Source organism: Ochotona curzoniae, unplaced genomic scaffold (assembly GCF_017591425.1).
Source record: "Ochotona curzoniae isolate NIBS_2020 unplaced genomic scaffold, NIBS_Ocur_1.0 contig_43, whole genome shotgun sequence".
Lineage (NCBI taxonomy): Eukaryota > Metazoa > Chordata > Mammalia > Lagomorpha > Ochotonidae > Ochotona > Ochotona curzoniae.
Window position 1 is genome coordinate 36875517 of NW_024466218.1, and position 26690 is coordinate 36902206.

Below are 26690 nucleotides of genomic sequence, written 5' to 3' on the forward strand. Positions count from 1 at the left end.
AGTAGCTCCGGACTACAGTTCCCAGGATGCTCCCTGGCATCCCGAGTTACCCTGTGGAGGAATGGCGGTGCCCTGTGAATGTCAGCGTGCAAGGCTATTCGGGTTGTAAGTGGAGTAGAGGGGACAGAAGGGACAGCGAGTACCAGCTTCCGTGGGGAGATGCTTCGTCTTCACCTGCGCCTCCCAGCACTCCGCGTGGCGTAGACGTGGCGCGCGTGCGGCTGGCTGGTGGTGGACGGTGGTGGACAGTCCTCCAGCAGCATGACTTGTCAACTCCTTCGAGCCTTGCGCTATGCGGAGACGCTGCACGGGGGCTCAGGAAAGAGGCTGACGTGGCCACACCTGGTGCTTCGCAGCGCCTGCGTGGGCACTGGGCACGGGATGAGATGGGGGCTGCAAGAGCCACGGCAAAGGCCCCGACCGAAGCCTGTCCTCGGGGTGGCCTCGAGGGCCGCGAGCACCCAAGGGCCGAGCCCCGAGCGCGCCGAGGAGGAGCGCAGCAAGCAGGTGTCCGTGCGCGGAGGGCAGCGAGGGGACGCCGCCGTGTCCACCTCACAGAAAGGTAAAGGACGCCCTGGGCAGTGGGCGCGGAGACCCCAAGCCCGCAGTTCCTACACGCGAGAAGCGGGTCACGAGTTTGATGGAGCTGGCTGGCATGTGATGGTCATGAGCTAGGCAGGGAAGGGGGCAGCATCTTGGCCTTCACGTGCGGTTCTGGGGAGTCCCTGCTGTTAGGCCAGGAGAGCGGGAGCCTCCAGGGCCCACGAGAGAACGTACCCGAGCGGCCCCTGCCTTCAGGTGTTACAAGCTGGCACACAGCGGGCTGAACTGTAGCTCTGGAAGGGAAGGTCCGGAGTTCACGGGGATTGTAACTGATATTTTGTTGTTGTTGCTGTTTATTTCACGAGTCATTTGTGGACAAAGCAAAAGGAAGCAAAGGAAGCAGTGCAGACCCATGCTAACCCCGAGTGGAGATGGCTAGTCTAAGTCATTTCAATGCAAACACTTTTTAGTAATTGTTAACAAAACAAATTGAATACTACCAACTCTTTTGTACTTTGCTGAACTGGTCAGAAGTGTAATGCTTCACTGATAACAGTCCAGTGTGAAAGGCACCGCCCTGGGCAGGCTGAAAGGAGTCAAAGAGAGACAGAGATCTTCCATCCACTTGTTCACCCCCAGATGGCTGCAGCAGGCTGGCCTGGGCTGAAGCAGGAGCCTGGAATTCCACCCAGGACTCCTGTGTGGGTGGCAGGGAACCAAGTACCCGAGTCATCTGCTTTCCCAGACATGCTAGCAGAGAACTGGATCAGTAATGGAGCAGTCACGACTCAAACCAATTCACAGGCCGTGACTTAACCCCGCTGCCTAATGTCAGCCCAGACATGAATTCTAAAGATGTATAGGATGTCATACTCCACACAGGAGGGGCCGAGGCTGGTGGCTGAAAAAAGAGGGCGATGCCCTAAGCAAGGCAGGCCGAGTGTTGGGAGAGATCAACCACCTCTGCTACCTGAGCAGGAGGGACGGGCCGGCACCCACTCCCGGTGGGTCCAGGGTGCTGTCATCTGTAGTGACCTTTGCTGAAGAGATGGAGGCTGTGGTAATTACTGAATATTCATGTACTTATTTGAAGAGTATCCTCCATCCACGGGTTCATCCCCAAAGTGGTTGCAGAGCCAGCGCTGGACTGTCCAAAGCCAGGAGCTTAGAACATCAGCTGTGTTTCCCACAGGGCGAAGGGGCCTGAGGACCTGGGCTGTCCTCCACTGCTTTCCCTTGACCCGCTGCGCCACACCACTGGCCCATCAATTACATCCCTTCTCAGCAGATTCATTTTTAATTATTTTTTATTTGTATTTAAGAAGTCTAGATTTCCTAATGTGATAAATTAGTGCAATACCAGAAGGTAATCCACTTGTTAAGCGTAATAAAAGTTGTAGTTGTACCGATTCTATTAGAGCTTTTTGCAGGTGTGAAGATCCATGCAGAGGACTGTCCCCAACAGTGTGCTGCTGCAGCTTCTTTACTCACCAGTTCCTTTCTGCTTAATCCACATGTACATAAAGTGCAGACATTCCCTGGTTTGTGGTGGTTCAGTTGAAGCGTTATCGACTCTATAATAGTGCAAAAACAATACACATTGACTAGAAACCATACTGCACATTGTCAGTGTGGCTTTTCGCAGGCTACTGCTCTGTGACAGGGTCTCTGAGGCAGTGCACACAACCTCCAGGCCACCCCACAGAGCAGTGCCCATGCCACCCAGCTCCCCACAGAGGAGTGTGTGCGGCGGAGGGGTGCTCTAGTTCAGGTGGCTCCGTGGGGTGTAGCCCAGTTGTGAATCGAGGAGCAGCTGTGCCACCTGTCTGGGTTCTTCACGTTCTAAGGTTTGTTATGATCATCTGTACTTCTAGCCAAATGCCCATTCTGTGTGTGAATCTTATGCACCCATGGGTGGAGGAGCTGACCTTTGGAGTGCTGCTGTCACAAGTTGACACCCATTTAGTCCCTAGAGCCTTGGGTTGCTTCATCGTGTCCAGGGCTCTCGTCCTTCTGCGGGGCTGCCCGGGGATGGTGTGCTGGAGAGCAAGGCAGTGTTAGAACTGCAGCCCTGTGTTAAACAGAGTAAAACACTGATTCCCAGGCCTGCTCGGAGAACCCGCCACGTGCCCGCCACGTGCCCGGCGCAGGGCAGGTTTGAGGACGGCTGTTAGGCTCTTGTGTGTCGCCTTCCAGAGACACTGAAGAGTGGCCCGAGGCCTGGCGCCGGCTGGTGTACAAGTCCCTTCTCCCCTCTTCTCTTTGCAGTGAAGGAAGCCGGAAGAGATCTGTCCTACTTCGTGGTGGTGCTCGTGGGGATCGGCGTCACAGGTTGCAAAACCCAGCAAGTGTAATGCCCCCCGTGTGTTGTCTGAACTCACCTTGCAGCGTGGCCCCTGCTTAGCTTCATCTTTCCCTGTGATTTACAGGTGGCTTGTTTTACACGATTTTCAAAGAACTTTTTTCTGCATCCAGTCCTAGTAAGATATATGGGAAAGCCTTGGAGAAGTGCAGATCTCACCCTGAGGTGAGTCCGCAAGGTTGAATTGCACAGGCTCCGGTGGTGGGGAAAGTTATGGCAAACAGGAAGCAGAACTCTGCTAGCACTTCTCAAACCCATTAAATGTGTGCGTGGTACGTAGCAGCTGCCTGAGGTGTTGCTTCTGAACTTGCACAGGGTATAGATGTTTTCAACCTAATTGTATGAGATATATCTTTATAGATGTAGAAACTTGAAAGGCAGAGAGAGAAGCAGAAAGAGATCTTGCACCCAAAGGTGCAGTCCCCCAGTGGCCAGGATTGGTCTGAAGCCAGGAGCTCCTGGGTCTCCCACATCGCTCGCTGCAGAGCCATCCTCTGCTGCCTTCCCAGGCCATAAGCAGGGAGCTGGCTCAAGAGCAGAATGGCTGAGGCTATATGGAATGCCGGTGCCACAGCAGAAACGTTACCTACAGTGCCACGGTGCCAGCCCCTTGGCATCTTTTTTTTTTTAACTGCTGATTTCACTGGACTCTGGACAGTGTGGGAACTTGGGGGTGGGGGCAGGGCAGGGAGAGGGTCCCTGAGAGAGCTGGAAGTCTGCAGGGATGAGGCCGTGGCCGCTCAAAGTCTGCCGGGGTGAGTCCGTGGCCGCTCACGGTGTCCAAAAACAATCATTCCTTCCAGAGCACAGCAGCACATCTGCTGGCAGCCTGGCTCCCGGCAGACCGCACCTTGGGAAGGTGGAGATGGCTGTGCTGCACACAAACAGCCTTCCGGAACCTTCTCAGCATTTTGGACAAAGCCCACAGAGTGAGAGCGTTACAGTCACACCTGCTGTCCTCGCTCCAGAGCTCTGAACAATAAACCGTGCATTCGGAAGGGCAGAAAGCCCAGCACCGCTGTTGCAGCTGCCGGGTCAGTCCGGGGGAGGCTTGCTGCTGTCACCTGACATACTGCTGCTTTGTATGCCTGGAAAGTGGGAGAGCAAAGACACAAAATACACAAAACAATGCCGACCTCCTCATCTCCGTGACATCAGATTTCACATTTTTTGACAGTGTCCCAAAGTAATTGCATTTTAACTGAATAAAAATTGTGTTCCTACTATGAATTTTCTCTTAGGAAATTTTGACCTGTAGATGTGGCCATTTTAAAATATGCTATAATTACTTGTGTTTTGGTTTGGGGTTATTTTTGTTTTTTTGGTTTTTTTCTTTGCTGTGCTTTGAAACTTCAGAAGTCATTTTGATCTCACATTTTGATCTCACATTTTTGAATTAAAACTACAAGTAGCACTGTATGGTGTATTGCAACCCCTGCATGTAACAATTGCTTAAATTGTTTAGTAGATTATTCCTACATAGTAACTCTTTTCAGTGTTCTCATTTGAATCAGCAATTTTAATAGGTCCTAGTTCTGGGTTTTCTTTGTTTGTTTGTCTGTCTAAATCACTTTGTAAGAAAATACTTTCTTAGACACTAAAGGGCATGGTGTGGTAGCCTAGTGGCTGAAATCCTCTCCTTGCATGTGCTGGGACCCATATAGCCACCAGTTCTAATCCCGGCAGCTCCACTTCCCATCCAGCTCACTGCCTGTGGCCTGGGAAAGCAGTCGAGGACGGCCCAAACCCTTGGGACCCTGCGCCCATGTGGGAAACACAAAAGAGGCTTCCTGGCTCCTGGCTTCAGATCAGCTCAGCTCCAGCTGTTGTGGCCACTTAAGGAGTGACTCAGTGGACAGAAGATCCTCTCTGTCTCTTCTCCTCTCTGTATATCTGACCTTTCAATGAAAGTAAATAAATCTTTCAAAAAAAAAATAACTAAATAAGCACCAACCAAGTGAAGCGCTGTCCTGTCTGGCAGGTGACCAGTGTCTTTGGTGAGCCTGTCCGAGGCTACGGCGAGACAACACGGCGGGGCCGGCGGCAGCATGTCAGGTAGCCGTCCGCTGGCGTCGGGGGCTTCAGGAGCATCTTAAGGGAGGGGAACTTAGACCTGTGTTACTTCATTTCCTTGCAGTTTTATTGAATATGTAAAAGATGGGCTGAAGCATATGCGGGTGAAATTCTACATCGAGGGCTCCGAGCCAGGGAAGCAAGGAACTGTGCATGCGGAAGTGAAAGAGGTGAGGCCCAGGGGTCATGGGAGGACCGGGGAGAAGGCCTAGGGCTTGGGGGAGGAGGCCCAGAGGACAGGAGAGGAGGCCCGGGGGTTGTGGGAGGACAGGGAGGAAGCCCGGGGGTCGGTGGAGGACGACAGAGGAGGAGGCCCAGGGGTTGTGGGAGGACAGGGGAGGAGGCCCAGGGGTTGTGGGAGGACGACAGAGGAGGAGGCCCAGGGGTTGTGGGAGGATGGGGGAGGAGGAGGCCCAGGGGTTGTTGGAGGACAACAGAGGAGGAGGAGGCCCAGGGGTTGTTGGAGGACAACAGAGGAGGAGGAGGCCCGGGGGTTGTGGGAGGACAGGGAGGAGGCCCGGTGGTCGGGAGGACGACAGAGGAGGAGGAGGCCCAAAGCTGGGACGGGACAGTGATGCTGAGAGACCTGGACATGCTTTTTCTTTTTTTTTTGTTTCCAGAACCCAAAGACTGGGGATTACGATTTTCGATATATATTTGTAGAAATCGGATCTTACCCTGGAAGAACTGTTGTCGTTGAAGATAACCGAGCTCAAGACAATTAGAGGTGATGCTGGACACGTGCTGTGCCCTGCTGAGTGACGCTGTGCCCTGCTGGGTGACGCTGTGCCCTGCTGGGCGGCGCTGTGCCCTGCTGGGTGACGCTGTGCCCTGCTGGGCGGTGCTGTGCCCTGCTGAGTGACGCTGTGCCCTGCTGGGCGGCGCTGTGCCCTGCTGGGCGACGCTGTGCCCTGCTGGGCGGCGCTGTGCCCTGCTGGGCGGCGCTGTGCCCTGCTGGGCGGTGCTGTGCCCTGCTGAGTGACGCTGTGCCCTGCTGGGCGACGCTGTGCCCTGCTGGGCGGCGCTGTGCCCTGCTGAGTGACGCTGTGCCCTGCTGGGCGGCGCTGTGCCCTGCTGGGCGGCGCTGTGCCCTGCTGGGCAGCGCTGTGCCCTGCTGGGCTGTGGGTGGTGTGGACCACCAGCTCCTACAATTGGCAATCATGACAGTATTTCTGCTGCACCTAACATTTTTCATGAGAATGTTTTATTACTAAAAATTGTACATCATGTTAATAAAGATAAAATTAAATATTTTGTGCTTTTTAAAATATTGTATAGCTGTATGAAGCCTACGGAATAAAAGCAAACTACTAAAAGTGTATGAAACAGCTTTTCTCCACACATTCCTTTGAAAACACGTGACATGGCTGCAGCCGTGTGGGGAACGAACCAGCAAATGGGGAGTCTCTGTAAATCTGCCTGTGCGGAAGCGGCAGCATCCTTGGCTCCCTGTGTAACCCTGAGTGTGTGGGCTCTGAGTGCGCGCCTCTGCCTCCTGACCATTCTTTCCTGTCTTCCCATAGTGCTTCAGTTCAGTGGTTTTTTCTTCCACCAAAACATCAGCACTTGATAACTGAGAAGTTCCACTTGCTCAGCCTAGGTTCAGGAAAGCAGCCCTGCTTCCTGCGTGCCAAAACCTCCCTGGCACCATCAGGCTGCTGTTCCCACACTCAGGGTTAGGCGTCTCCCATTTTATCTCTGCCATGCCGCTTGAAAATCTGAGCTTATCAGGATAATAAGCTTTATAATAGAAATGTTTCAGAAGAGTGTGCCCTCAGCCATTCTTCTGAATAGCCATGGGGGTGTAGAGCTTATGACAGACGCCCGCTCCCTCCTTTGCTCTAACTTGCTGTCGTCAAAATGTTTTTCCAAAGTGCTCCCTCCATCAACCCCAGTTCTGTCCTGCTGTCCGTGGGCTCACTCCCATCTTCTCTCAAATCTGGAGTAACATACCTGACTACTCAGTACCTCCTTTTTATTTTTTTTTAAAGATTATTTACTTTTATTGAAAGTCAGATATACAGAGAGAAAGACAGAAAGGAAGATCCGTCAGATGGCTCACTCCCCAAGTGGCCACAGTGGCTGGAGTTGAGCTGATCTGAAGCCAGGAGCTCTTCCAGGTCTCCCACATGGGTGCAGGGTCCCAAGGGTTTGGGCCATCCTCAACTGCTTTCCCAGGCCACAGGCAGGAAGCTGGGTAGGAAGTGGGTCCTCCGGGATCAGACCCTGCACCCATCTGGAATCCCGGCGTGTTCAAGGCAAGGATTTTTAGCCACTAGGCCACCACGTTGGGCCCCCTTTTTTCATTTTTATGAATTTGCAAATAATAGTCATTTTCTTGTTAAGGCTTTGCTTGTGTCACAACCTGCCAGTGAACTGCTCAGAATTCAGTTTAAACCAGCATTTCTCTGCATTGTTTGCTCTGATTCTTTAACTAGTTTGCAAGAGAAGAATGTATCCAAAGTCCTGTTTTCAGTAAAGTGAGATTTCCAGCCCTGCACCTTGCAAACTCAGCCATGAAGGTGTTTTGATCAGCACTGGTAGCACCTCACTGAGTTCCTTCCATCTAATAAACTCTCAGTGTTATTGCTTCTGTTCGTCTTATTCTCATCCAAATATAACTCTTCCACTTCTCATGAATTTCTACTAGACACTGTCCATGGCCAGACGCCTCAAGTTCCGGCTGGGGCAACACAGCAGCTGGCTCCCACCCAGCCCCATGCAGGCTGAGGCCACAGGAAACGCCAGTGCCACTGACCCAAGCTTCACTTAAAATGCTGACTTTTTAACTTTGACTTTTTAAACTATTTCACTTTAGTTCTACTCACCTAGATGGCCAAGTTCTCAGCACCCTCCTGTAGGGCTCTGCCACAGGTAAAGCCACTGCCCGCAGCACCCGCATCCCAAACGGGCATGAATTCGGATCCTGGCTTTCCACTTCCAGTCCAGCTCCTGCTGAGGCCTTGCAGACTTGCAGGAGACCTGGAGGAGGCTCCTGGCTTCAGCCTGCCCCAACCTCAGAGCCATTTGGGCAGTGAATCGGGGGATGGAAAGCCTCTCCTTCTCTCTCTCTCTTCTTTCTCTTTCTCTCTCTCTCTCTCTTTCTCTCTGCTTTACAAAGAAATAGAACCAGTCTTTTCGAAGGCACCTTCCCTCATCCCTGGAGGCCTCCGGAAGAGCAACAGTCACCCAACTGCTGCATGTCTGTCAAGTCATGGCAGCATACTAACACCTGCCCAGACCCACAGCTACTGAAACAGCACGGCCATTCCCAGCCCACAAAGGGCAGAGAATTCTCCCCTGAGGTATCCAGGCACCCAGGTGCCTTCTCACCGCTACACCTGCTGCACCGGCCCAAGCGCCGGAGCTGCAAGCTAGCGCGACCCACCACAAGAGGGAGCTCCAGCTTCGTCTCTAGATCAAGGACTTGCCAGGAAAGGGCAGGTTGGCCTGTGCACCGCAGTGCTGGGTCACCCAGCAGATACCCCTCTTGTGGGGCGACACCTGGGTTTAATCAGCTCCCTCCCCCATCCCTAACTGGAGGCATTTATACAATTTTTTTATTCAGTTATTTTTTAAGAGATTCAGCATAGTTTGTAGATCCCAATTCTGAGAAAACAATGTTTGCTTCCTCCCACTGCCTCCCTTCCTGTCTTTACTTTTTGAGATAACACGTCCACATTACGGTAAACAGGCTTCATGCTTCACCAAATGTGTTTCATGAGTTAAGGCAACAGGATTCTGTAGTTCAGGGCGACCACAGACACAGCTGTGGACAATGAGGGGCTGGAGAAATGGCCGTGTCACTCAGACACAGCAAAATTTAGTCATGAACTATTCCTTCAAAATCTTTACAAACTTCTGAAGACATGAGTTTCAGATTCATTTCATAACCTGAATTTCAAGATTCCCTGGCAAGCCTGATTAACTCTGCGGAGACCTGGAAAGACCTGGGCCTCAGCGGGGCTTCAGGAGCAGGCTCACCGGAAACCCAAAGCCAGCAGGTGTGTCTGAGTGCAGCTGTGCCACCACTCAGGTGAGAAAGCACCAGCTCTGGAGCGAGGGGGTGGGGCAGACACAGGGGATGCCAGCAGTGTGAAGTTAGACATTTAAGATGAAGAGCAGGGGCACCCACAGGCCGTTGTCGTGTTTCTCACTTGACGGGCAAGGAGTTTGAAATCTTCCATACCCTCCCAGACAGAGCATGGATGAATGAAAAAACCAGCACCTCGGGGAGGGAACCCCTAAGACCATCTGCACTGGGAGTCTAAAGAGGCAGGTGCTGTGGTATGGTAGGTTAATCCCCTTGTGCAACACAAGCACCCTGGCTGCTCTGCATCCCACCCACATCCTTGCTAACGTGCTTGGGAAAGCTGCAGAGCACGGCCCAAGTGCATGGGCAGTGTACGTGGAATTCCTGGTTCTTGGCTTTGGTCATCTGGGGAATGAATCAGCAGATGCAAGGTCGATATCTCTGCACTTCAGCCTTTCAGGGCAGTAAGAAACCAATAAATCTTTAAACGAATTTAACAAGGCCCTTGGGACACCTAGGTGATATTTCTCCCCCATAAGAAATTCAGGGGTTTTTTTTCCAAACCCTTTAAAACATACTTTTCAATTCGAGAGGTTTGTTGTTGTTCGTGTATTGCCTTGCACGTGGAGGTCGTTCGTGTTTGGAGCAAGGGCAGTGCTGCCTCTCTGGCTTTGAACACTGCACACTGTACTGGAGTGTCATCCTGCACCCATAACTATGGGCAGATTAGGGGATGCACACTCCTGCCTGAAGAGTGGAACAGCTTGTCCTGGCCAGGGGCACCAGAGTCTCCTCTTCCATGGAGGCAACCAGGCCCCCTCTGCTTGGCACGACCAGGAGCCGACAGGTCAGGAAAGTTTGTGGAGGCAGAACATGAACCAGGAAACTCCTGCCAGTCCAAAGATCCCCACACTGCCCTTTGTGCCCCTTGCCTCAGCCCTGGGCATTGGGCCCAGCTAAAAATTAACCCAGCACAGACCAGAGACGCTCAGGAGCTGTTCCTGAGCCCCTGCTGCAGGTGGGAGACGGGATGCTGGCTCGGCCTCCCTCCCCTAGGAGCTTCCCAGCCTGACAGACCAGGGCCCGAGGCCCGGGACAGGGAGGGTGCCCTGGACAGCAGTGCCTCCCATAGTCAAACTTTGCTCTCCACAGTCCAAGTACAGCCAACGGGCGGAGATGCAGCAGCCACTGTGACCACGTCCCAGAAGGCTGGCCAAGCCCATCAAACTGCCACTAAAATGCCAGGGTTGGTGACAAGGGCTGTGGCGAATTCACCCACAGTCTGCGTTTGCAAGACACAGTACTGTTGACGATGAGGCTGTGAGTGCTGCCGGGCCCCACCTTGCATCTGAGCTGCAGTCCCTGCAGAGCCTGATGCTGTCTGAATGAGAATTGCTACATTCACTAGTACCAAGGGACTCAGAGTTGACAATGAGTGATTCTAAGAGCCTGTTGATTAAGCCCGTTGATTGACAGAGCCCGTTGATTAAGCCTCACATATAGCACAAGAACTGGGGAGCCAATTTCCTTACAACTTGTATTATGCCAGATCTCCTAATGTCACCAGTATGGCCACAAGAGCCATGCAGCCAGCAGCTGAGGCCTTGGGGACCAACACGTGCTTCTGGCGGTCTAAGGCAGAGGGATACTCGGCTGAGAATGCGGATGCGTGGGATGAGGCTGTCAGGTCAGGGGCTCTCAGGCTTTGGGTTCATTAGTAGTTTACTAAAAAGTTTGCTCAGCTTGTGGAGCTTGGGGGTTAAACTGATGCTGGAACTAACGAACCAGTCAGTATGCACAATGGGACATGTTTAACTTGTTTGTTTGTTTTCCTCTTCAGAAATAATAGACCTGGGACCAGTGTTGCCTAGGAGATTAGAGAATTAGTTCCACGGTGGTAAGCATCATGCTTGAAAACATTTGCAGGAAAAACTAATGTTTGTTAATATAAGTTCCCAGAGGAAGAGGTGCTGGGAACTGCCATCCCCGTGGCGCCGCGTCTGAGAGGAAAGGACGGCCACCGAGGGAACACGTGCCACAGATGATCTGGGCTGGGAAAAGAATGCATGGCGGGGCACAGCGGCAAGGGAGCAGGAAGCTGGAAGGGCTCAAGGGTATGTCACAGGTGACTGCTGTCAGGCAGCTATAGGGAAACTGGTTAGCCCTGCTCTCTCATGACAGGCACCAAGGGTACGTCCCCAGGGAGCCCTGGGGCAGAGGCCTGATCATGCCAAACACCACAGCTGTGCCCACAGCAGCAGAGGATTGGTCATGCCAGGCACCAAGGCTGTGCCCACAGGAGCCCTGGGGCAGAGGCCTGGTGAGTCCTTGAGATCAGCGGTGGGTCAATCACAGATGAGGCTGGCAACACACTCAGAAACTCAATGGGTCTCTCGTTTTTTTACCTTTAACCTGGGCTGTGGATAGAGAGAAATACACCCAAACAGAGCTGGGCCGTAGCTCTTCCACATCTGGATGAGTTTATGAGCACGGATTTACAGTCTCAGAACTTGACAGCCATCTTCGGGCAAGAAGAAAGAAACCTGTAGGGCTGTCAGAGAATGAACCTGTGGTCCTGTGACGAGCGATTGGAGAGATGGGGTTTTCAGATTGCGCCTGAGGCAGGTGCCAAGGCAGAGAGCGCCAGGTCTTGGTTCTGTGGGCTTCAGGTGCAGCACCTTCTGGGTCCGTGGCAGAAGGGCTGACACTACCTTGTGGTGCCTGCAGCCCGCGGTCCGGGCATCCGAGGCACTGTCAGACAGCACCACTCATGTCTTCACCCACAGAACTCTGAGACCTCATGCTTTTCTTCCTAGCTCCCTGATAGAACGCTTCACTTAGCCACAATCCTTGGGAGGGAGACAGGGTGAGGAGAGGGTTTTAAAGCTGTAGAAGCGGAAAACCCGAAACGGTGTGTGCAGCCCCTCGGAACGCCTGGCGCAGGAGGCGGGAGGCTGGCGCAAGGCCTGGAAGCCGTGCTTCTCTCCTGATGGAGAAAGCCACGCCAGGAACTCGCTGTTCCATCACTGAGTTCTGAGGCAACAGCTGTCTTCCTAAATCAGGTGCTTTGGGCTTCTGTATGTGGCTCAGAAGAAAGTGCTTAAATCATTTCCGTAAAAGCAAAAAGAATAACCCTAAAGCCGTTGGTGGTTCAGATCCCATTGGCGCTAACAGGGTTCCTGCAAATGTTTTCATGCTGGCTCTCCCAAGCGAGCATGACTCCACATACTTGGAGCAGGATCAAGGGCGTTCCGAGAACACTTCTCCAAGTCGGCTAACTGGGAGAGATAAGCTGGCCATCTCTGCACTCAGCTCACCTCTAAAGTGAGCACGTGTGTCTAACAGCATCTGTGAGCTGTTGTCACACTAAGACCCTGCACAGTGCATGGTGGGCTGCAGACTCAAGACATGGGTACCTAGGTGGGTGAGAAGTGGTCAGCTCCCCTCACAGCGGAGGTGCATGTGTGTGACAGTGAGTACAACAGCACAGCTGCCCCCAGAGCCCCGACCCCTTCTCGCTGCTGTCTGCTCCCCTGCTACACGCTCATGCCGTCAGCAGATGTGCAGGGCTGGGCGCAATTCAGAAACACATCAGCACAGAACCTAGCAATGTGACCTTGAGGAAGTCAGGCTCCTGTGCCTTCAAGCACCCGAAACGCATCTCAAAACAAAAGTGGTATCTCCTGGCCTCTAAAACACAAAAATTAAAAAATCAAAGAGGATTGCGCAGCCAAGAGCAGGTGCACCCTGGAAGCAGCTGGCCCTTGGGGACAGCTGGAGCATGCTTGACACGGTCAGAAGTCTGCTCTCAGCGAGGGCTTTGCACCCAGACAGCCGTGGGGCTGGGCACAGGGCCTCTCAGTTCACTTTGGAGAACCTGGCAGATGCTATCCCAGGCCTAGCCGGCTTCAGCCAGGAGGTGGTAGCAGGGCTGGAGTCGGGAGTGGACTCCTGAGATAAACGGCTGGTCATCGTATGGGGCGTCCCGGGCTGAGGGCCAGGTGGCTGAGGCCAGGTGGTGAGGTAGCAGGCTTTGGGCAGCCACGTTCAGATCCTAGCAGGTGATAAAACCGCCTGGACCCAGTGCCACAGCAACACGTCCACATGGAAACACCTTCAGCCTTACCCACCACCTCTCTCCCTTGGCACAGCAAGCATGAGAAGCTCATTGCTGTTCAGCAAAAGGCAAGGAAGGAAGGTAGCGGGTCTGGGTGCTGACTGCTCAGAGCAGCTTATGGTCAATTCAAAGGACTGCGCCCCCCCTCTTGATAATGACTGAGGCCTAACTGAGGATGGCATGGCAAGACAAAGGAAACCTTAGATATGAGTTAAAGAAAGAATCGTGGTTATGGGACTAGTGTCACTCACCTTAAGAAAACATGAGGGATTGGGGATGGACTTTACCCTGTGGCTGCATGTTGATTTTGTAGCCAGAACTTAATAAGAAGACATCGCCCGTCATGAGTCCATGCAGGCTTCCCTGCAGGCAAACAGCTGCCACACTCACCTGGCGCAGGGCTAGGAGTGCTCAGGGGACCCCTTCTAGAAAATTCCAAGGCCAGAGGAGCAGTGACTACCTCATAGAAGGTGGAGAAATACGCCCAAGAACAGCTCCTGATGTCACTCCAGCGTTCAGCAAGGGGACCGGGAGCAAGGCTTCCGTGCTCAGACTCCCGAGGGTTCCAGCCCAGGGTGGGGAGAGGGTAGTGAGGGTGAAGATGGGGGCAGTGGTCTAGGTGATGCAGCTGGGGCTGGGGGATGCAGACTCGCCAGTGGCTACTTGTGAGGCTGGCAGAGCTGGATGCTGGCTCTGGGGTTCCCTTTTCTAAATCCAGTGTCTAGAGGGCACTCTGCCAGTGCACAGGCGTTCTCAGGGCTGGGTAGATGGCAGGGGTCCTGAGGTGGACCCCACATTTCCAAGTTGCTTTATCCCGGGGCCCATTTCCCTGACTTCTAGCTCTGTCCACGTTGAGCATTGAAAAGATGTGTGCTCGTGCGGGTGGCCCGAGGGACTCCCGAGGCTTCCACGAGAGTCCTGGCCTGGGCAGCATCCGGTTGCCAGGGCCCTCTCCTCTAGACCTATCGCTTGTGCAAGCTACACTGATTTCACTGCCTGCACTTGGTCCTGCCTTGTGTCCCTGGCTAGCCGTGCGCCTGCTGATGTTCCAGAAGTTCTGTGTCAGTACCCTGTTTTGTAGGGTAGAGAAAGTCATGCATCTACTTCTCAGGTCATTGGGAGAACTGAGGTGTGTTCCGTGTGGGGAACATTTCATGGTCCTCGGGGAGTGCTCAGGACACAGCAGGAAGTGTGGGAGTTTAGGCGGGAAGGCGAGAGACGTGCACTTGAAGCACTACCTCACAGGTCAGGAGAGCAAGGAGACTGGGCTCCCAACGCCGAGCGTGGGATACATTCATTGCTCCTGCAATCTTATCTCTCTGGCAGAAACTATTTCAGTGCCAAGTGCCCACAGCCTTGAGTGCCACAAGGCCGGAGCGCACAGCCAGCTCCAGCTGGACGTGTGTTGCTGTGGCACTCTGCACGCACTGGTGAACTCTCGCACGCTTTGGGGCGCTGACGCGGTTTCCTTGGCAGGTGTTGTGGCGTTGCTCATTAAGCCGCTGTCTATGAAGCCTGGCCTCCCATACAGGTAGTCTGCATCTCACTGCTCCACTTTCACTCCAGCTGGCTCCCTGCTAGTGGCCTAGGGACAAGAGTGGAGAGTGGCCCAGTGTGTGGGTGCCCGCCATGCGTGTGTGAGACCTGCACGCAGCCCCTGCCTCCTGCCTCTGGCCCTGCCCTGCACTGGCTGTTGAGGCCACATGGGAATAAACCAATGGATGAAAGACCTCTCTCTCTCTGTAACTGACTTGCAAAACAAATAAATAAATCTTGAAAAGAACTATAATAATACAAATACTTCTTTTTTTAAATTTTTTTAAAGATTTATTTTTATTATATTTTTATTGGAAAGGCGGATAAACAGAGAGGAGAGACAGAGAGGAAGATCTTCCGTCCGATGATTCACTCCCCAAGTGAGCACAACGGCCGATGCTATGCCGATCCGAAGCCAGGAGCCTCTTCTGGGTCTCCCACACGGGTGCAGGTTCCCAAAGCTTTGGGCCGTCCTCGACTGCTTTCCCAGGCCACAGGCAGGGAGCTGGAAGGGAAGCGGGGCTGCCGGGATTAGAACCGGCGCCCATATGGGATCCCGGGCGTGCTAGGCGAGGACCTTAACCACTTGCGCTACCGCGCCGGGCCCTACAAATACTTCTTTGTCACTAAATTGGTTTCTAGTTTTCTGGAAACAGTAAAAACAAATGAAACAAGAAGAATTTCAAAGGCATATCATGGTTCAGTTATATTACTGAAAAATCTGGACAATGGATGAAATCGTTTTTTAAAAAACATGAATAGTTTGGAATTATTTTTGTTAGATTAGATTATAGACAGATTAATTTTCCCTGATTGTCATTATAATTCACACTTCAGGAAATAATATTTTAGTTTACATATTCTCCAATATGTAACCTGGAGGGATGATTTACTCTGAGTGCAGACTAATGGCTAAGGTGGGAATTCTCACTTTTTTATTAGTTTTTCGCCTTGACTCCCGGTTTTGAAAGGCAGGGAAGATGCTCAGCCTCGGACGAGAGATGGCTGGGAGAGGCGCTTTGGGGGCCTCAAGGGTTTCATCCCCCTTTCCACCCCACCTTGTTCTGCCACGCACAGCCATAACCACTGTAAATTTCAAAGGTTGCCAGGGGGCAGATGCACTGTCTTAGGAGGAGAGGGAGGAGAAAGAGAGAAGGAACCTGTACACACAACAAGTGAAGCCAGTCAGGGCAGAAGAAGGGAGCGCTGGGCTTCCAGAGGGAAGGTGGCAGAAGGTTCTCGCTGCCAGATGCTGTGACCGCTGGACAGGACCTGCCGGGCAGGGCCAGGTGGGAGAGGAGCCTTGTTCCCAGAGCCAGAACAAGGCCAACAGCCAAGTTCCCCCTTCGGGAAGGGCTTCAGCTGCACAGCCACATCCAGTCATGTCCTTCACTCGTTCCAGAGCTGGCCCCTACCAGCAAAGGCTGCGAGGCATGTGGCATCATTCTAGAATAATTTACCTTCTGTATTTTTCTATATTTGACCTGTCTTAAAGCTGTGCATCTGAGCTTCCTTGGAGTTCCACTGTCATTGGGCAAGGAGGGCAACACGTGGCTCAGCTTGAGGGCAGGCTGGCCTGCGGGGTGGACCTGCTCTTGCTTCGACCTTAGCTGAGCCCGACCAGCTCTGTGGTCTCCATCCATGTTGGCTCAGCTGTGGGATGAAGTTAGAGCTCGTGTGTTAGCGGGCTCAGGTCAGGGAGGTGGAAGCCATGCTGAGTATTAAGACGAAGCAAATCCAGGAATTCAATACAGATGGATTTGTTGAACAGATGACGGAAGGACCGAAAAGTCACTCAGGTGCCAGGGAGGCAAACTAGAGGAAACAAGCCCACGATGGAGGTGGGGGATAGAGGGAGCGAGGCAGAACTAGGGCTGGGGTGGGGGCCCTTTTTCCCTTCCCACAGCCAGCACTGCCAGGCCTGCTGCAGCCTGGCCAGGACTCACAGACCAGCTGCACAAGCTGCTCCTCCCTGGCTCTCGTGCCTGCTGCCTCCTGTACGTTGGGTCAGGCAGAGCCTGGCTAGCACAGTTTGGATCGATGGCTCTTGGTGCCCACAGCAGGGGAGGGCAGGAGGCAGTGTGACAGCACACAGGCCCAGGAATGGCCTGGTGGCCATGTAACTGTCTCACAACAGGGGGGAGATATCCCCACCAGCTGGGGCAGTCACCTCCTCCCTGCTGGGCAGAGGATACCCGTGCTCCCCTCTTCCAGTCCTCGGGAGCTTCTGTGGTCAGGTGACACATCATTGAGTGCACAGTTTAAGTTACATCATCAGAGTCACCAGGGTGCAGGACACCAAATCACATCCCACGTGGGCATGGCTGCTGCTCTGAACTGTAGCTCATGGCAGAGGCCAAGTCGGTGCAATCAGTCCTTGCTGTTCACAGACTCACCTCCCCATTAACATGTAAGCACAACCCCAAAGCCAGCAGTCACAGTGCCCGTGCGATTACACATGGACACACACCAAGTCACGGAACTGTTGACTGGCTCAACTCAGCCTTTCCCGCTCTGCCCTCTTGCTTGCACTCCAATATGTCAGCACTGTTCTTTTTCACATTTTCTGTTTTTGTGCACTTTGCCGGTGACCTTGATTCATAAGATGTCCTGCCTTCCACCAGCACAGGGCTGCAAAGACTGCCTATGGGGAGAATAAAGGTACGAGATTCAGGCCACAGTGTGGTGCTGAGCCAATGCCAATGGATCAGCCTTAAATGCTGAATAAGGTGCTTTAAACGGAAGCACATGTCAACACATCAGTGAGGTTGCCCTAAGGATTCACGACGAAGCCAGTGTTGACTCCCAGAGCATCCCCACCGCGGGCAGTGAGGGACAAGTGCTTGCCGCTTTCCTCTCTCCTCCATTCCCCTTCTCCCTCCCCACAGCCAGCACTGTGCCTCTCACGCCTCCAACCGCAGGCTGCACTAGTTCCCCGCACCTGAGTGCGCTGGGCCTGAGCTAGCAGGTCACTGAATCCCTCCCCCGACATACGTTAAAGAGTGTGGAAATACTGCAAGACATCCCTGGGCTTTTGGTCTCTCAACTTGTCTCGTCCCCATGGCATCAGTCAGGGTAGGGATGTGGCCTAATGGTCAAGATGCCCAAATCCCACCGGGGAGCCTGGGTTCCAGTCCCGGCTTTGTGCCCACTCCAGCTTCCTGCTCTCTGCTTCCCAGGAAGCAGCAGGTGGTTGGCTCAGCTGGTTGGTGGGATATGCTGCTCTCCTCGGGCCTCTTCCCTGCCTGATGAGACTCTGTCCCAAATACTTCCCGCTCCTTTGGGCTCATTCCCAGAGGGCCCTCTAACTTCCTGATGTCCTGAAATTTCTTCTGTCAAAATCCATGAAAACTACAGTCTTGAGTCACTGCCTGTATGTCAGAATCAATCCTCTCCCTGGACACTTTCCCCTGCAAAGTGAATAACAACTTGTACTCCCCTGGGAGTTCTTCCTTCTCTAACTTGCAGAGTCTTCCTCGGCTCTGCTCAATGTCAGCCAGTCTACACCCCTGTTTTAGTCATCTGATCAGAAAGGGCAGAGCACCTTGTTAGGACAACTGTCGAGCAATATCTCAACTTTCAAGTAAGTGTACCCAGAGCTTGGCTGGCGCTGTGGCATAGTGTGTTAATCCTCCACCTGAGACACCAGCATCCCATACAGGCATCAGTTCATGTCCCAGCTGCTTCATTTCTGATCCAGCACCCAGCTAATGGCTTGGAAAAGCAGCAGACGGAAACACAAGGCCTTGGGCCCCTGAACCCATGTGGGAGACCCAGATAAAGCTCTTGGCTTTGGATTGGCTCAGCTCTAACCATTATGGCTATCTGCAGTATCCTTTTTCTGTAAACTCTATCTTCCAAATAAAAATAGCTTGGTTTCTTCACTTGTTTGTTTGTTTTCTTTTTTTTAGAATAAGTTTGGCTGTCCAGTCAGTCCCAGCTGTCACCTGCCCTCTCCCTGTAGCACCCTCATGCAGCATGCCCTCAGGTTCTCCTCAGGCTACAGTGAGCAGACTTGTCCTGGCAAAAGAGGCAGCTCAGGAAGTAAAGCTGACACACCTCACCTTTCCCTGCCTGTCAGGGAGAAGTGGAACTGCCTGTCCGCTGTAAGTCTGGAGGAAAAACTCACAGGTCCGGCAGACGCTGAGACCAGGAGACTGCGTGGGAAAGCTTCCCCCTGCTTGGGACAGGGGAGTCCAGGAAGACGGGCTCAGAGCAGGGAAGGGCAAGGTTCCACTGTCTGGTCCCCCAGGGCCATGGCATTCATGCAGGGACTAGCAATATCGCTTCTGCAGCCCAGACAGAAGCTCCCAGCCATTCCTACCTCGGAGCTACAGGAAAGACAACCTCCTTAGGGTTGATCTTGGGAGACCTTTGCGCTTTGTACTGAGGCTGCTGAGCCTAATACTGTTTGTTTGAAAGCTCTCCAACACCATCGGATATTCACAGTCTTGTGGTCATGAATGCTGGCCCATCAGGAAAGTGCAGCTTCTATGTAATTTCCATAGCCTTGAACTCACCAACACCTCAACTCATGCAACACCAGGTGATCATCTGGGCATCAGGATGCAACTGCAGCCACTGGTGACTAGGAGCTCAGGCTCCACCTGCAAGGCCAGCATCGTGGTCCACCTGCATGGCGAGCATCATGTCCACCTGCAAGGCCAGCATCATGGTCCACCTGCAAGGCCAGCATCGTGGTCCACCTGCAAGGCCAGCATCATGGTCCACCTGCAAGGCCAGCATCGTGGTCCACCTGCAAGGCCAGCATCGTGGTCCACCTGCAAGGCCAGCATCGTGGTCCACCTGCAAGGCCAGCATCGTGGTCTACCTGCATGGCGAGCATCGTGGTCCACCTGCATGGCGAGCATCGTGTCCACCTGCAAGGCCAGCATCATGGTCCACCTGCAAGGCCAGCATCGTGGTCCACCTGCAAGGCCAGCATCGTGGTCCACCTGCAAGGTCAGCATCGTGTCCACCTGCAAGGCCAGCATCGTGGTGGGCCCACACGGAGGAGTAGCTCCACCCTAGAAGCTTGTCTCAAAGATCTACTCTGGCACTAACCCCAAGAACTGTATGACTCAAGGTCCAAAGTGAAAAACGGAGCACATTCCAATATTCAAAACAGACGGCTCCTAATATGTAGGGAAATAGCCACACCAGGGACAGAAGAGCAGAGAAGTTAAATCAAGGAGACAACCAGAGACCGGCAGCCCAGGAGATACTATTATCTTGTGCTGGAAGACAAAGGCGGGCCTCGTCCCAGCATCACCAGGTAGGGCTGGGGACTGCAACAGCCCTTGTGGATGGAAACGAGCTTCATAGGGAAGACATGGTTACTGCACGAAACAGAGAGGGGGCATCCTGATTTTCCCTGCCCCATCTCTCTAGCCTCCTAGCTCCCACTTGCTGAATCAGCTATTCTGAGAGTACAGGACATGATACCTGCCAGGGTCACCCCTAGATGTTGCTGAGCCAAGCAGGACACAGACAAGGGAGAAATCTGGCTGAGGAACCACCCAGGACCAGTGTCGGACAACCAGAACCCAAGTGCAGAACAGGCCACACTCACAAACAGCAGCCCAGGCATGCGCGGGCTGTTCTGACGGTGAGAGTTGGAGCAGACTCCTGTGACGTGTAAATAAAATAACTGAGCGGGGACAAACTACAGAAGAAAGGAAAACACGATCCAAACGCATCCAACAAGCAAACAGCCACGTCAGGCGGAGCGGTCATCGTCCCCTGTGTTCTTCTGGACACAACAGATCCCTTCAGTGCACAAAGTAGATGACCGTTGATAGCAAATGGCAGCTGGCAGTGCCGCCAACTTCCCTGCCACCTGCCAGCCCTGAGATGCCTCCTGAGCACTGAGAAGTTCAAGCTAACCACGGATCACAGACTTTACACATGCATGTCATTTCTAGATCCACAGGTGTCTCAATAGACAGCAAATCAAGCCCTAGCCACTGCCACAGTCCATCTAATGGAAGTCTCCAGAAGCCTTGGAGATGACCTTGCCTGTGCCTGAGCCATCTGGATGCACTCCCTGAGAGCGCATGTTCGGCACTGCAACCCTAACTGGAAAGTTCCCATTCATCTCCCCCCTACACACACACTTTTTTTTTTTTTTAAGGAAAAGCTTCCAATTGTTTCTTAAACCGGTTCCTGTGCAACAAAACCTTGCTTATCATGGATCCATTATTTTACAACTGAAGAAAGTGGGACCCAAAGAAGTTACATGACTCACCCCCAAGGTCACAAAATAAGCTAAAGGAAAACCTTAAGCGTAAAGCCTGTTGCCCAGCTCCTAACCAGCGCCCCTTCCATCCAAACAAGCGGGGGTTGCCAAGTGGCCCTACAGCCCAGCAGTTTAAAGTGAGGCAATAGCACATTGCTTTCCAAATAAGGTTGGTCCCGCTGGATTGTACCAATCACACTTGTGTTGCAAGGCTGGTTCAACTGTGGGTTGAAATCATGATAACCGACTGGACTTAAAAGTAAAAGAGGGCCAATTTGGTCAACCCCAGCTCATGTTGGGAAACAACACATGTAACACTTCAAAGGCAACGGCCTTGTCTCTGCCCGGCCTCTGCCCCTGGGCTCGTCTGGAATGTGCTGTGAGCTCTGCTCCATGAGCCAGAACAGGATTCCATGCCTTCCATCTGGCCCGTGCCATCACAACTCTGTCTCCCGTCTCTCAGGCTTTCAGCACCGAGCAGCACCCATCTGATTCACTGTCAGGGAAGAACATGAATGAGCCGCCATCACACCTTCCACACACTGACAGCCCCCACAGCTGCTAATCCAGTGTCCCATGCCCATGCTGTGCTGGGACCGTCTGTCAACTAGCAGAATTCTGAGCGGCAGTAGCAGATTAGTCAGCCTTAATATGGATTCCTAGTAAACTAAGAGCTGATAGGTACAATTCCTAAAATATTTATTTGAAGAATACTTATTTTTATTATTATATCTATTATATAACATCATATATGAGCACCACATAGTGTTTGTATAAAACTATTGCTTTTAACTAAAAAATGATCCTTACGTATGGTAATATGAATTTTATAATTTAGTTTCATCAAGGTTTTACTGTGTGCTTCAGATCAGCTCAGCTCTGGCTGTTGCAGCCACTCGGGGAGAGAATCACAGGATGGAAGACCTTTCTCTTTCTGTCTTCTCTCTGTAGATCTGCCTTTCCCAAAAAAATAAATAAGTAAACAAATCTTTAAAGAAGAGAAGTTATTGTATGAGTTATTTAGAAATTTATTTTTGGGTAGTAAAATTAAAAGAAAATTTTTAAAAGATTGGTTGATTGATTTGAAAGGCAGAGTTACAAAGAGAGAGGGAGAGGAAGAGAGAGAAAGAGGTCTTCCACTGGTAGTTCAGTCCTCAAATGGCCATGGCAGCCAGGCCTGGGCCACGCCTGAAGCCAGGAGCCAGGAGCTTCTTCCAGGTCTCCCACATGGGTGCGGGAGTCCGAGCACTTGGGCCATTTTCTACTGAATTCCCTAGTGCACTAACAGGATGGGGAGTGAAGCAGCCAGGACTCGAACCATCGATCATATGGGATGCCTGCATGGAAGACTATAGCTTAACCCACCATGCCAAGCTGCTGGATCCTGAGAAGGTGAGTTCTAATTGGAGTACTAGCACTGATGCTGGTTTGCTGGCACCCACTTTGGCTGAGCGAGGGATGTTGTCACAGGGAGCTGGGGTTCCATTTGAGCAGGACTCGGGAGATGTCCTGAAACTCGCTGCCCTCCATCCACCCACTCCTGTGCTCCCGAAGGTCTCCTGGGCATCCCCTGCAGCCCTCTGGGCCTCCCCTCTTAGTGGAGCCAGAGGAAGCCCTAAGGGAAAGACAAAGGAAGCCAGCAGCGGTAAAGCCATCCAAGGCAGCTCCCTCCCCGACCCGGGTAGCCGCAGGAACCCAGCCCAGCCCTGGCTCCCAGGACCCCACCGCTTCTGTGGCCATTATGGTGATCAGGGACACCACGGCTGAACTGGGGTGACAGAGCAAGCTGTGCTGATCCTGGGACATCGTCAGATACTCGGAAGTCAATATTCTCAGGCGCATCCTGCAGGGGCTCAGGCTTCCCACGTGCGCGCGCACACACACACACACACACACACACACACACACACACACACACACACACACGTGCGCCTCTTGCTTTACTGACAGCTCTGCACTTCCTCTTTGTGGTAGTCCGCTCTTCCAGAGCCCTCCCTGCAGGGTGAGGCCACTGGCTCCTCTTCCTTCCCTGAGACCCCATCTTGGAAATTAGACCCAGAAGGTCCTTCCGAGGTCCCGAAGGGGATCATGTGGTCTTCTGTGGGCTTCAGCCCAGCAGGACCCCACTTGAGACTCACTCCTCCTGGGGCTGTTGCACTTCCAGTGTCCGCCCATCCCTGTAGGCTTCCCAGGGCTAGCTCTGTGTCCCATGCTGCCTTTCCAGCTCTCACTTCTGGAGAAGTCGGCAGCGCCTCCCTTGCCTTGGCAGCCACATTTAAACACTCTGATGACTCTGTAGCCCCTGTGGCAAAAGCATAAACGGACTCTACTCATGTGAGGAGCCCCACTACTGGTAGTCAGAGCTGGCTCCAGAATGACGAGCTAGCCTTCACAGGTAGTTGGGGTCTCTGGCCCCTTGTGAAGTTACTTTTTAAAAATCTAAAATCTTGCTTCTCCCTATTTTTTTCCATCTTCTCCCTCGCTTTGCCCCACAGTCTCCCTGAGGGAGAGTAGGGGGATAAAAGCAGGATGTCAATTTCCCTCACTTGAGTCTCTTGACAAAAGCAAGGAGAGTAGACTAACCAACTCCCATCCCTGACGCCTGGCCAGGAGATGGGGGCCGAGTTTTCAGCGCATCACAGGGGAGGACGAAGCCACCAGCCACACCTTCAGGATGTCCTTTTTGTTCCGAACAAGGTGCTGGTCAAAGCTGCCCATTGTGAATGACTCCTCCCTCCCTTTTCTTCTTTTCTACCCTTTGGCTCATTTGTCACTCTCCCTGAGTTGGTACTTAAAAGACACCACTTCCACCATTTCCTCAGGCCTTTCCTCTTGGAGTCCCCTTCTGTCATTATGGCAGGAGACCTCTCTCTCTTTCTCAAGGAAATCTTGCTTTGCACAAGGAAATTGTCAGCATGAAAATTCTTCTTTCATATGAAACAGGAAACAAAGTTGCTGTCATCTTTCACATCAAATTCCCCGCAACATTCAGACAGCAGAAGGTTTATGGAGCTTAAATGACGAAGTGAAAATATTCAGAAAAAGAAAGATATGCAGGTCTTGGGCTTCCTTCCAAGTTAGTTAGGTAGGTAATTAGTTAGTTTCTTTCTTTCTTTCTTTCTTTTCTTTCCTCCCTTTCTTCCTCCCTTCTCATTCCCTCCTTCCTTCCTCCCTCTCTTGCTCTCTCTCTCTCTTTCTGTCTTTCTTCCCCTTTTCCCTTTTAGCATCAGCCTCTGTTGGTCCTGGGTAGCAAGGCATCCCAGCTAAGGTGGGATACAAAACAGAGCAGGGTCACTCAAGCCAACATTTACACAACTTTTAAGTGTCCCATCCCCCCAACAATCAAAAGGCAGTTTAAGTCTTGGGTACAATTACCTTAAGGTCATCTCTATCTGACACCAAGAGCAATAGCGTGATGCATTAGGTGTTCAATATTTTTGAACTTTTTATTTGGTAATAACTTCAAAGGTACAGAAACATTGAGAGAAAAACAACTGCTGTCTCCATGGCCTGGGTTACCGCTGCTGTCCTGCGGCCTCATCCTCTGCTGTCACTATTTTGTGATCTCTTGGAACTGTCTGAGAGCAGGTTGCAAGCATCGCAGTCCCCTTGTGAGGAGTCGAATTCCTCTGAGGTGTGCACCCCAAGACCAGGAGGTTCTCGGACATAATCAAGCATAGCTTCCAACCTCGCCACACTTAGTGCTAACACTTCGCACTTTCCATTCTGTCAGTCACCTCGCTGGCATTTTGAGGCAGACTTCCTTAGAACCTGCTCCTGCCTTCACCGGCCGTGTCCCTGTAGTCAACGTGGCCTGGAACATTCTCACAGCCCTTCTCGAGCTGCTGGGCTTGCCCTTCCGCCTCCCTTGACGTCTGTTTGCCTGTTACCTGTGTGACGCTTCAGGCTCCACGGCAGATCTCCGCCCTTTGGGGGATGCTGCTGGACACCAGCCCAAGGCCAGGTAGTGCTCTGTCTTGTAGCCTCTTTGCTTCTCTTGCAATGTTCTTCTCGAGAACAGAAGAACGCTACAGTTCAGGCTAGGAGAAGAAATCAGTGCAGATAAAGGGCCATGGAGTGGCTCATTGTGCTCAGGGCACTGACATGACGGGTGGTTCTGCACCAAGGAAGCCGACCCCTCGAGAGACTCCACAATGGCTGGGCTCAGGGCCTGCCCTTCACGTTCCTGTCTCTTATGTTTCTGTGAAGTAAATGACCAGGCCACTGTAGTCCCAGAGCAGAGCCCTTCCTGGGACCTTGAGGAACCATGAGACTGCCTTGATTTATTTATCTATTTCTTACACCTTTATATTTTTATTTGAAAGGTAAAGTTACAGCAAGAAGGAGAAACAGAGATCTTCCATTCACTGGTTCACTCCCAAATGGTTACAACGGCCTGAGCTGGACTCGTCCAAAGCCAGGAGGTTCCTCTGGGTCTCCCATGTGGATGCAGGGGCCCAAGTACTTGGGCCATCCACTGTTGCTTTCCTGGATCTCTAGCAGACGGTTTGACTGGAATGGAACAGTTGGGACGTGAACCAGCGTCCACACCATCTCATCTTACATTTGCAGGGACTATTTGCAAATGAAGGCCCATTCCCAAATACTGCAGTGTCTTTAAGGGGAATTCCAATCCACCCCATTCTCCTTCCATAAATGAGTCTAAATGCATGCATACATAGTTCCAATTCACGTATAGACTCTTGGCCTCACTTCTAAACTTATGGGAAGGTATCTGCCTGCCCACACTGGCAGAGAACGTTCCAGGATCATACAATGCCACACAGGGCTGTCAATGGCATGAAGCTGTGCGACACCTGGAGCTGCACTTTAGGATGCCAGGTGACGGTAGAATAGATCTCAGGTGGAGGCACCTGAGCCAACATGCCAGCGCTTAGTGCTGAGTCACCTGCAGCCGGTTACACAACTTTCTCAGTTTCCATTTTCTTTTTGTAAAAATCAAGTGGCCACCGCGGCATGGCAGGACATTGTGAGGATTAAATAAGGCAGAGGTTAGGATGCTTGCCTTGGTGTGCTGTGCTCAGGAATCTACGGGCGTGTTGCCTGCCCATCTGTGCCAACACAGGCACAGAGGAGAGGGCGGGCTCCATGGACTGGGCCTTGGCCGTGCCCTGCAGCGGTGAGTGCACCGGAGAGACGGGCCCACTAGGGGCGCTGTGGGTGAGCTGAGACAACAGCGGAACAGCCTTGCTCAGGCAGCAGCCCCAGCGCCCAGAGAAGCCAGGTGAGGCAGCTTTGCTTGATCAAAGGTTAGCATGTGAGAACTTTGACAGACCTAACACCTCAATCAGGTGTTCACGAAGCACAGGCTGAATATAAGCCTATTCTGAGGATGCCTCTGAAGAAGGCCAAGATGGGCAGCATTTGTGGGAAAGGTGAGCCACCTGCCAGTGTGTGTAACAACTCCTGAAAGGTGAGGCATCTCATCATCCGAAGAGAGTTTGGAAATGCTTTCCAAGGGGCAGGTGGAATGGTGACATGCACAGCAGGTTCAGTCACCATGTGAGACGCCTACATTCCATATTGGAATAGGATTTGGGTCCTGGCAAATCCACATTTCCCATACAGCCCCCTACTAATGCACCTGGGAAGGCAGTGGAAGCTGGCCCAAGTGCTTGAGTCCCGACCACCCCATGGGGGAGACCCACATGGCAGTCCTGTCCCCAGGATTCAGCCTGGCCAACCCCATGGAGGAGACCCACATGGCAGTCCTGTCCCCAGGATTCAGCCTGGCCAACCCCATGGGGGAGACCCACATGGCAGTCCT

At 52.5% G+C, this 26690-nt stretch overlaps 1 protein-coding gene across 3 annotated transcripts; it reads left to right on the plus strand.

Moving 5' to 3' along the window:
- Positions 1-25: 25 nt before the first annotated feature.
- Positions 26-6296, plus strand: TIMM21 (translocase of inner mitochondrial membrane 21). Of its 3 annotated transcripts, XM_040984770.1 has the most exons (7): positions 30-562; positions 2812-2874; positions 2973-3070; positions 4887-4960; positions 5043-5148; positions 5599-5724; positions 6081-6296. In XM_040984770.1, exons 1-6 carry the CDS (start codon positions 262-264, stop codon positions 5701-5703), a joined length of 747 nt encoding a protein of 248 aa, XP_040840704.1. In that variant the 5' UTR covers positions 30-261; the 3' UTR covers positions 5704-5724; positions 6081-6296. The 3 variants fall into 3 exon arrangements, with proteins under 3 accessions (XP_040840705.1, XP_040840704.1, XP_040840703.1); XM_040984771.1 differs by lacking the exon at positions 6081-6296 and having other exon boundaries at positions 26-562; positions 5642-5807; XM_040984769.1 differs by lacking the exon at positions 6081-6296 and having other exon boundaries at positions 31-562; positions 5599-5776.
- Positions 6297-26690: the final 20394 nt, after the last annotated feature.

Coding starts and splice junctions, on each gene's coding strand:
- TIMM21 (XM_040984770.1), top strand. CDS start 262: ATGACTTGTCAACTCCTTCGAGCCTTGCGCTATGCGGAGACGCTGCAC. Junction 2,875..2,972: donor CGTGGGGATCGGCGTCACAG/GTTGCAAAACCC, acceptor TGTGATTTACAG/GTGGCTTGTTTTACACGATT. Junction 4,961..5,042: donor GGCCGGCGGCAGCATGTCAG/GTAGCCGTCCGC, acceptor ATTTCCTTGCAG/TTTTATTGAATATGTAAAAG.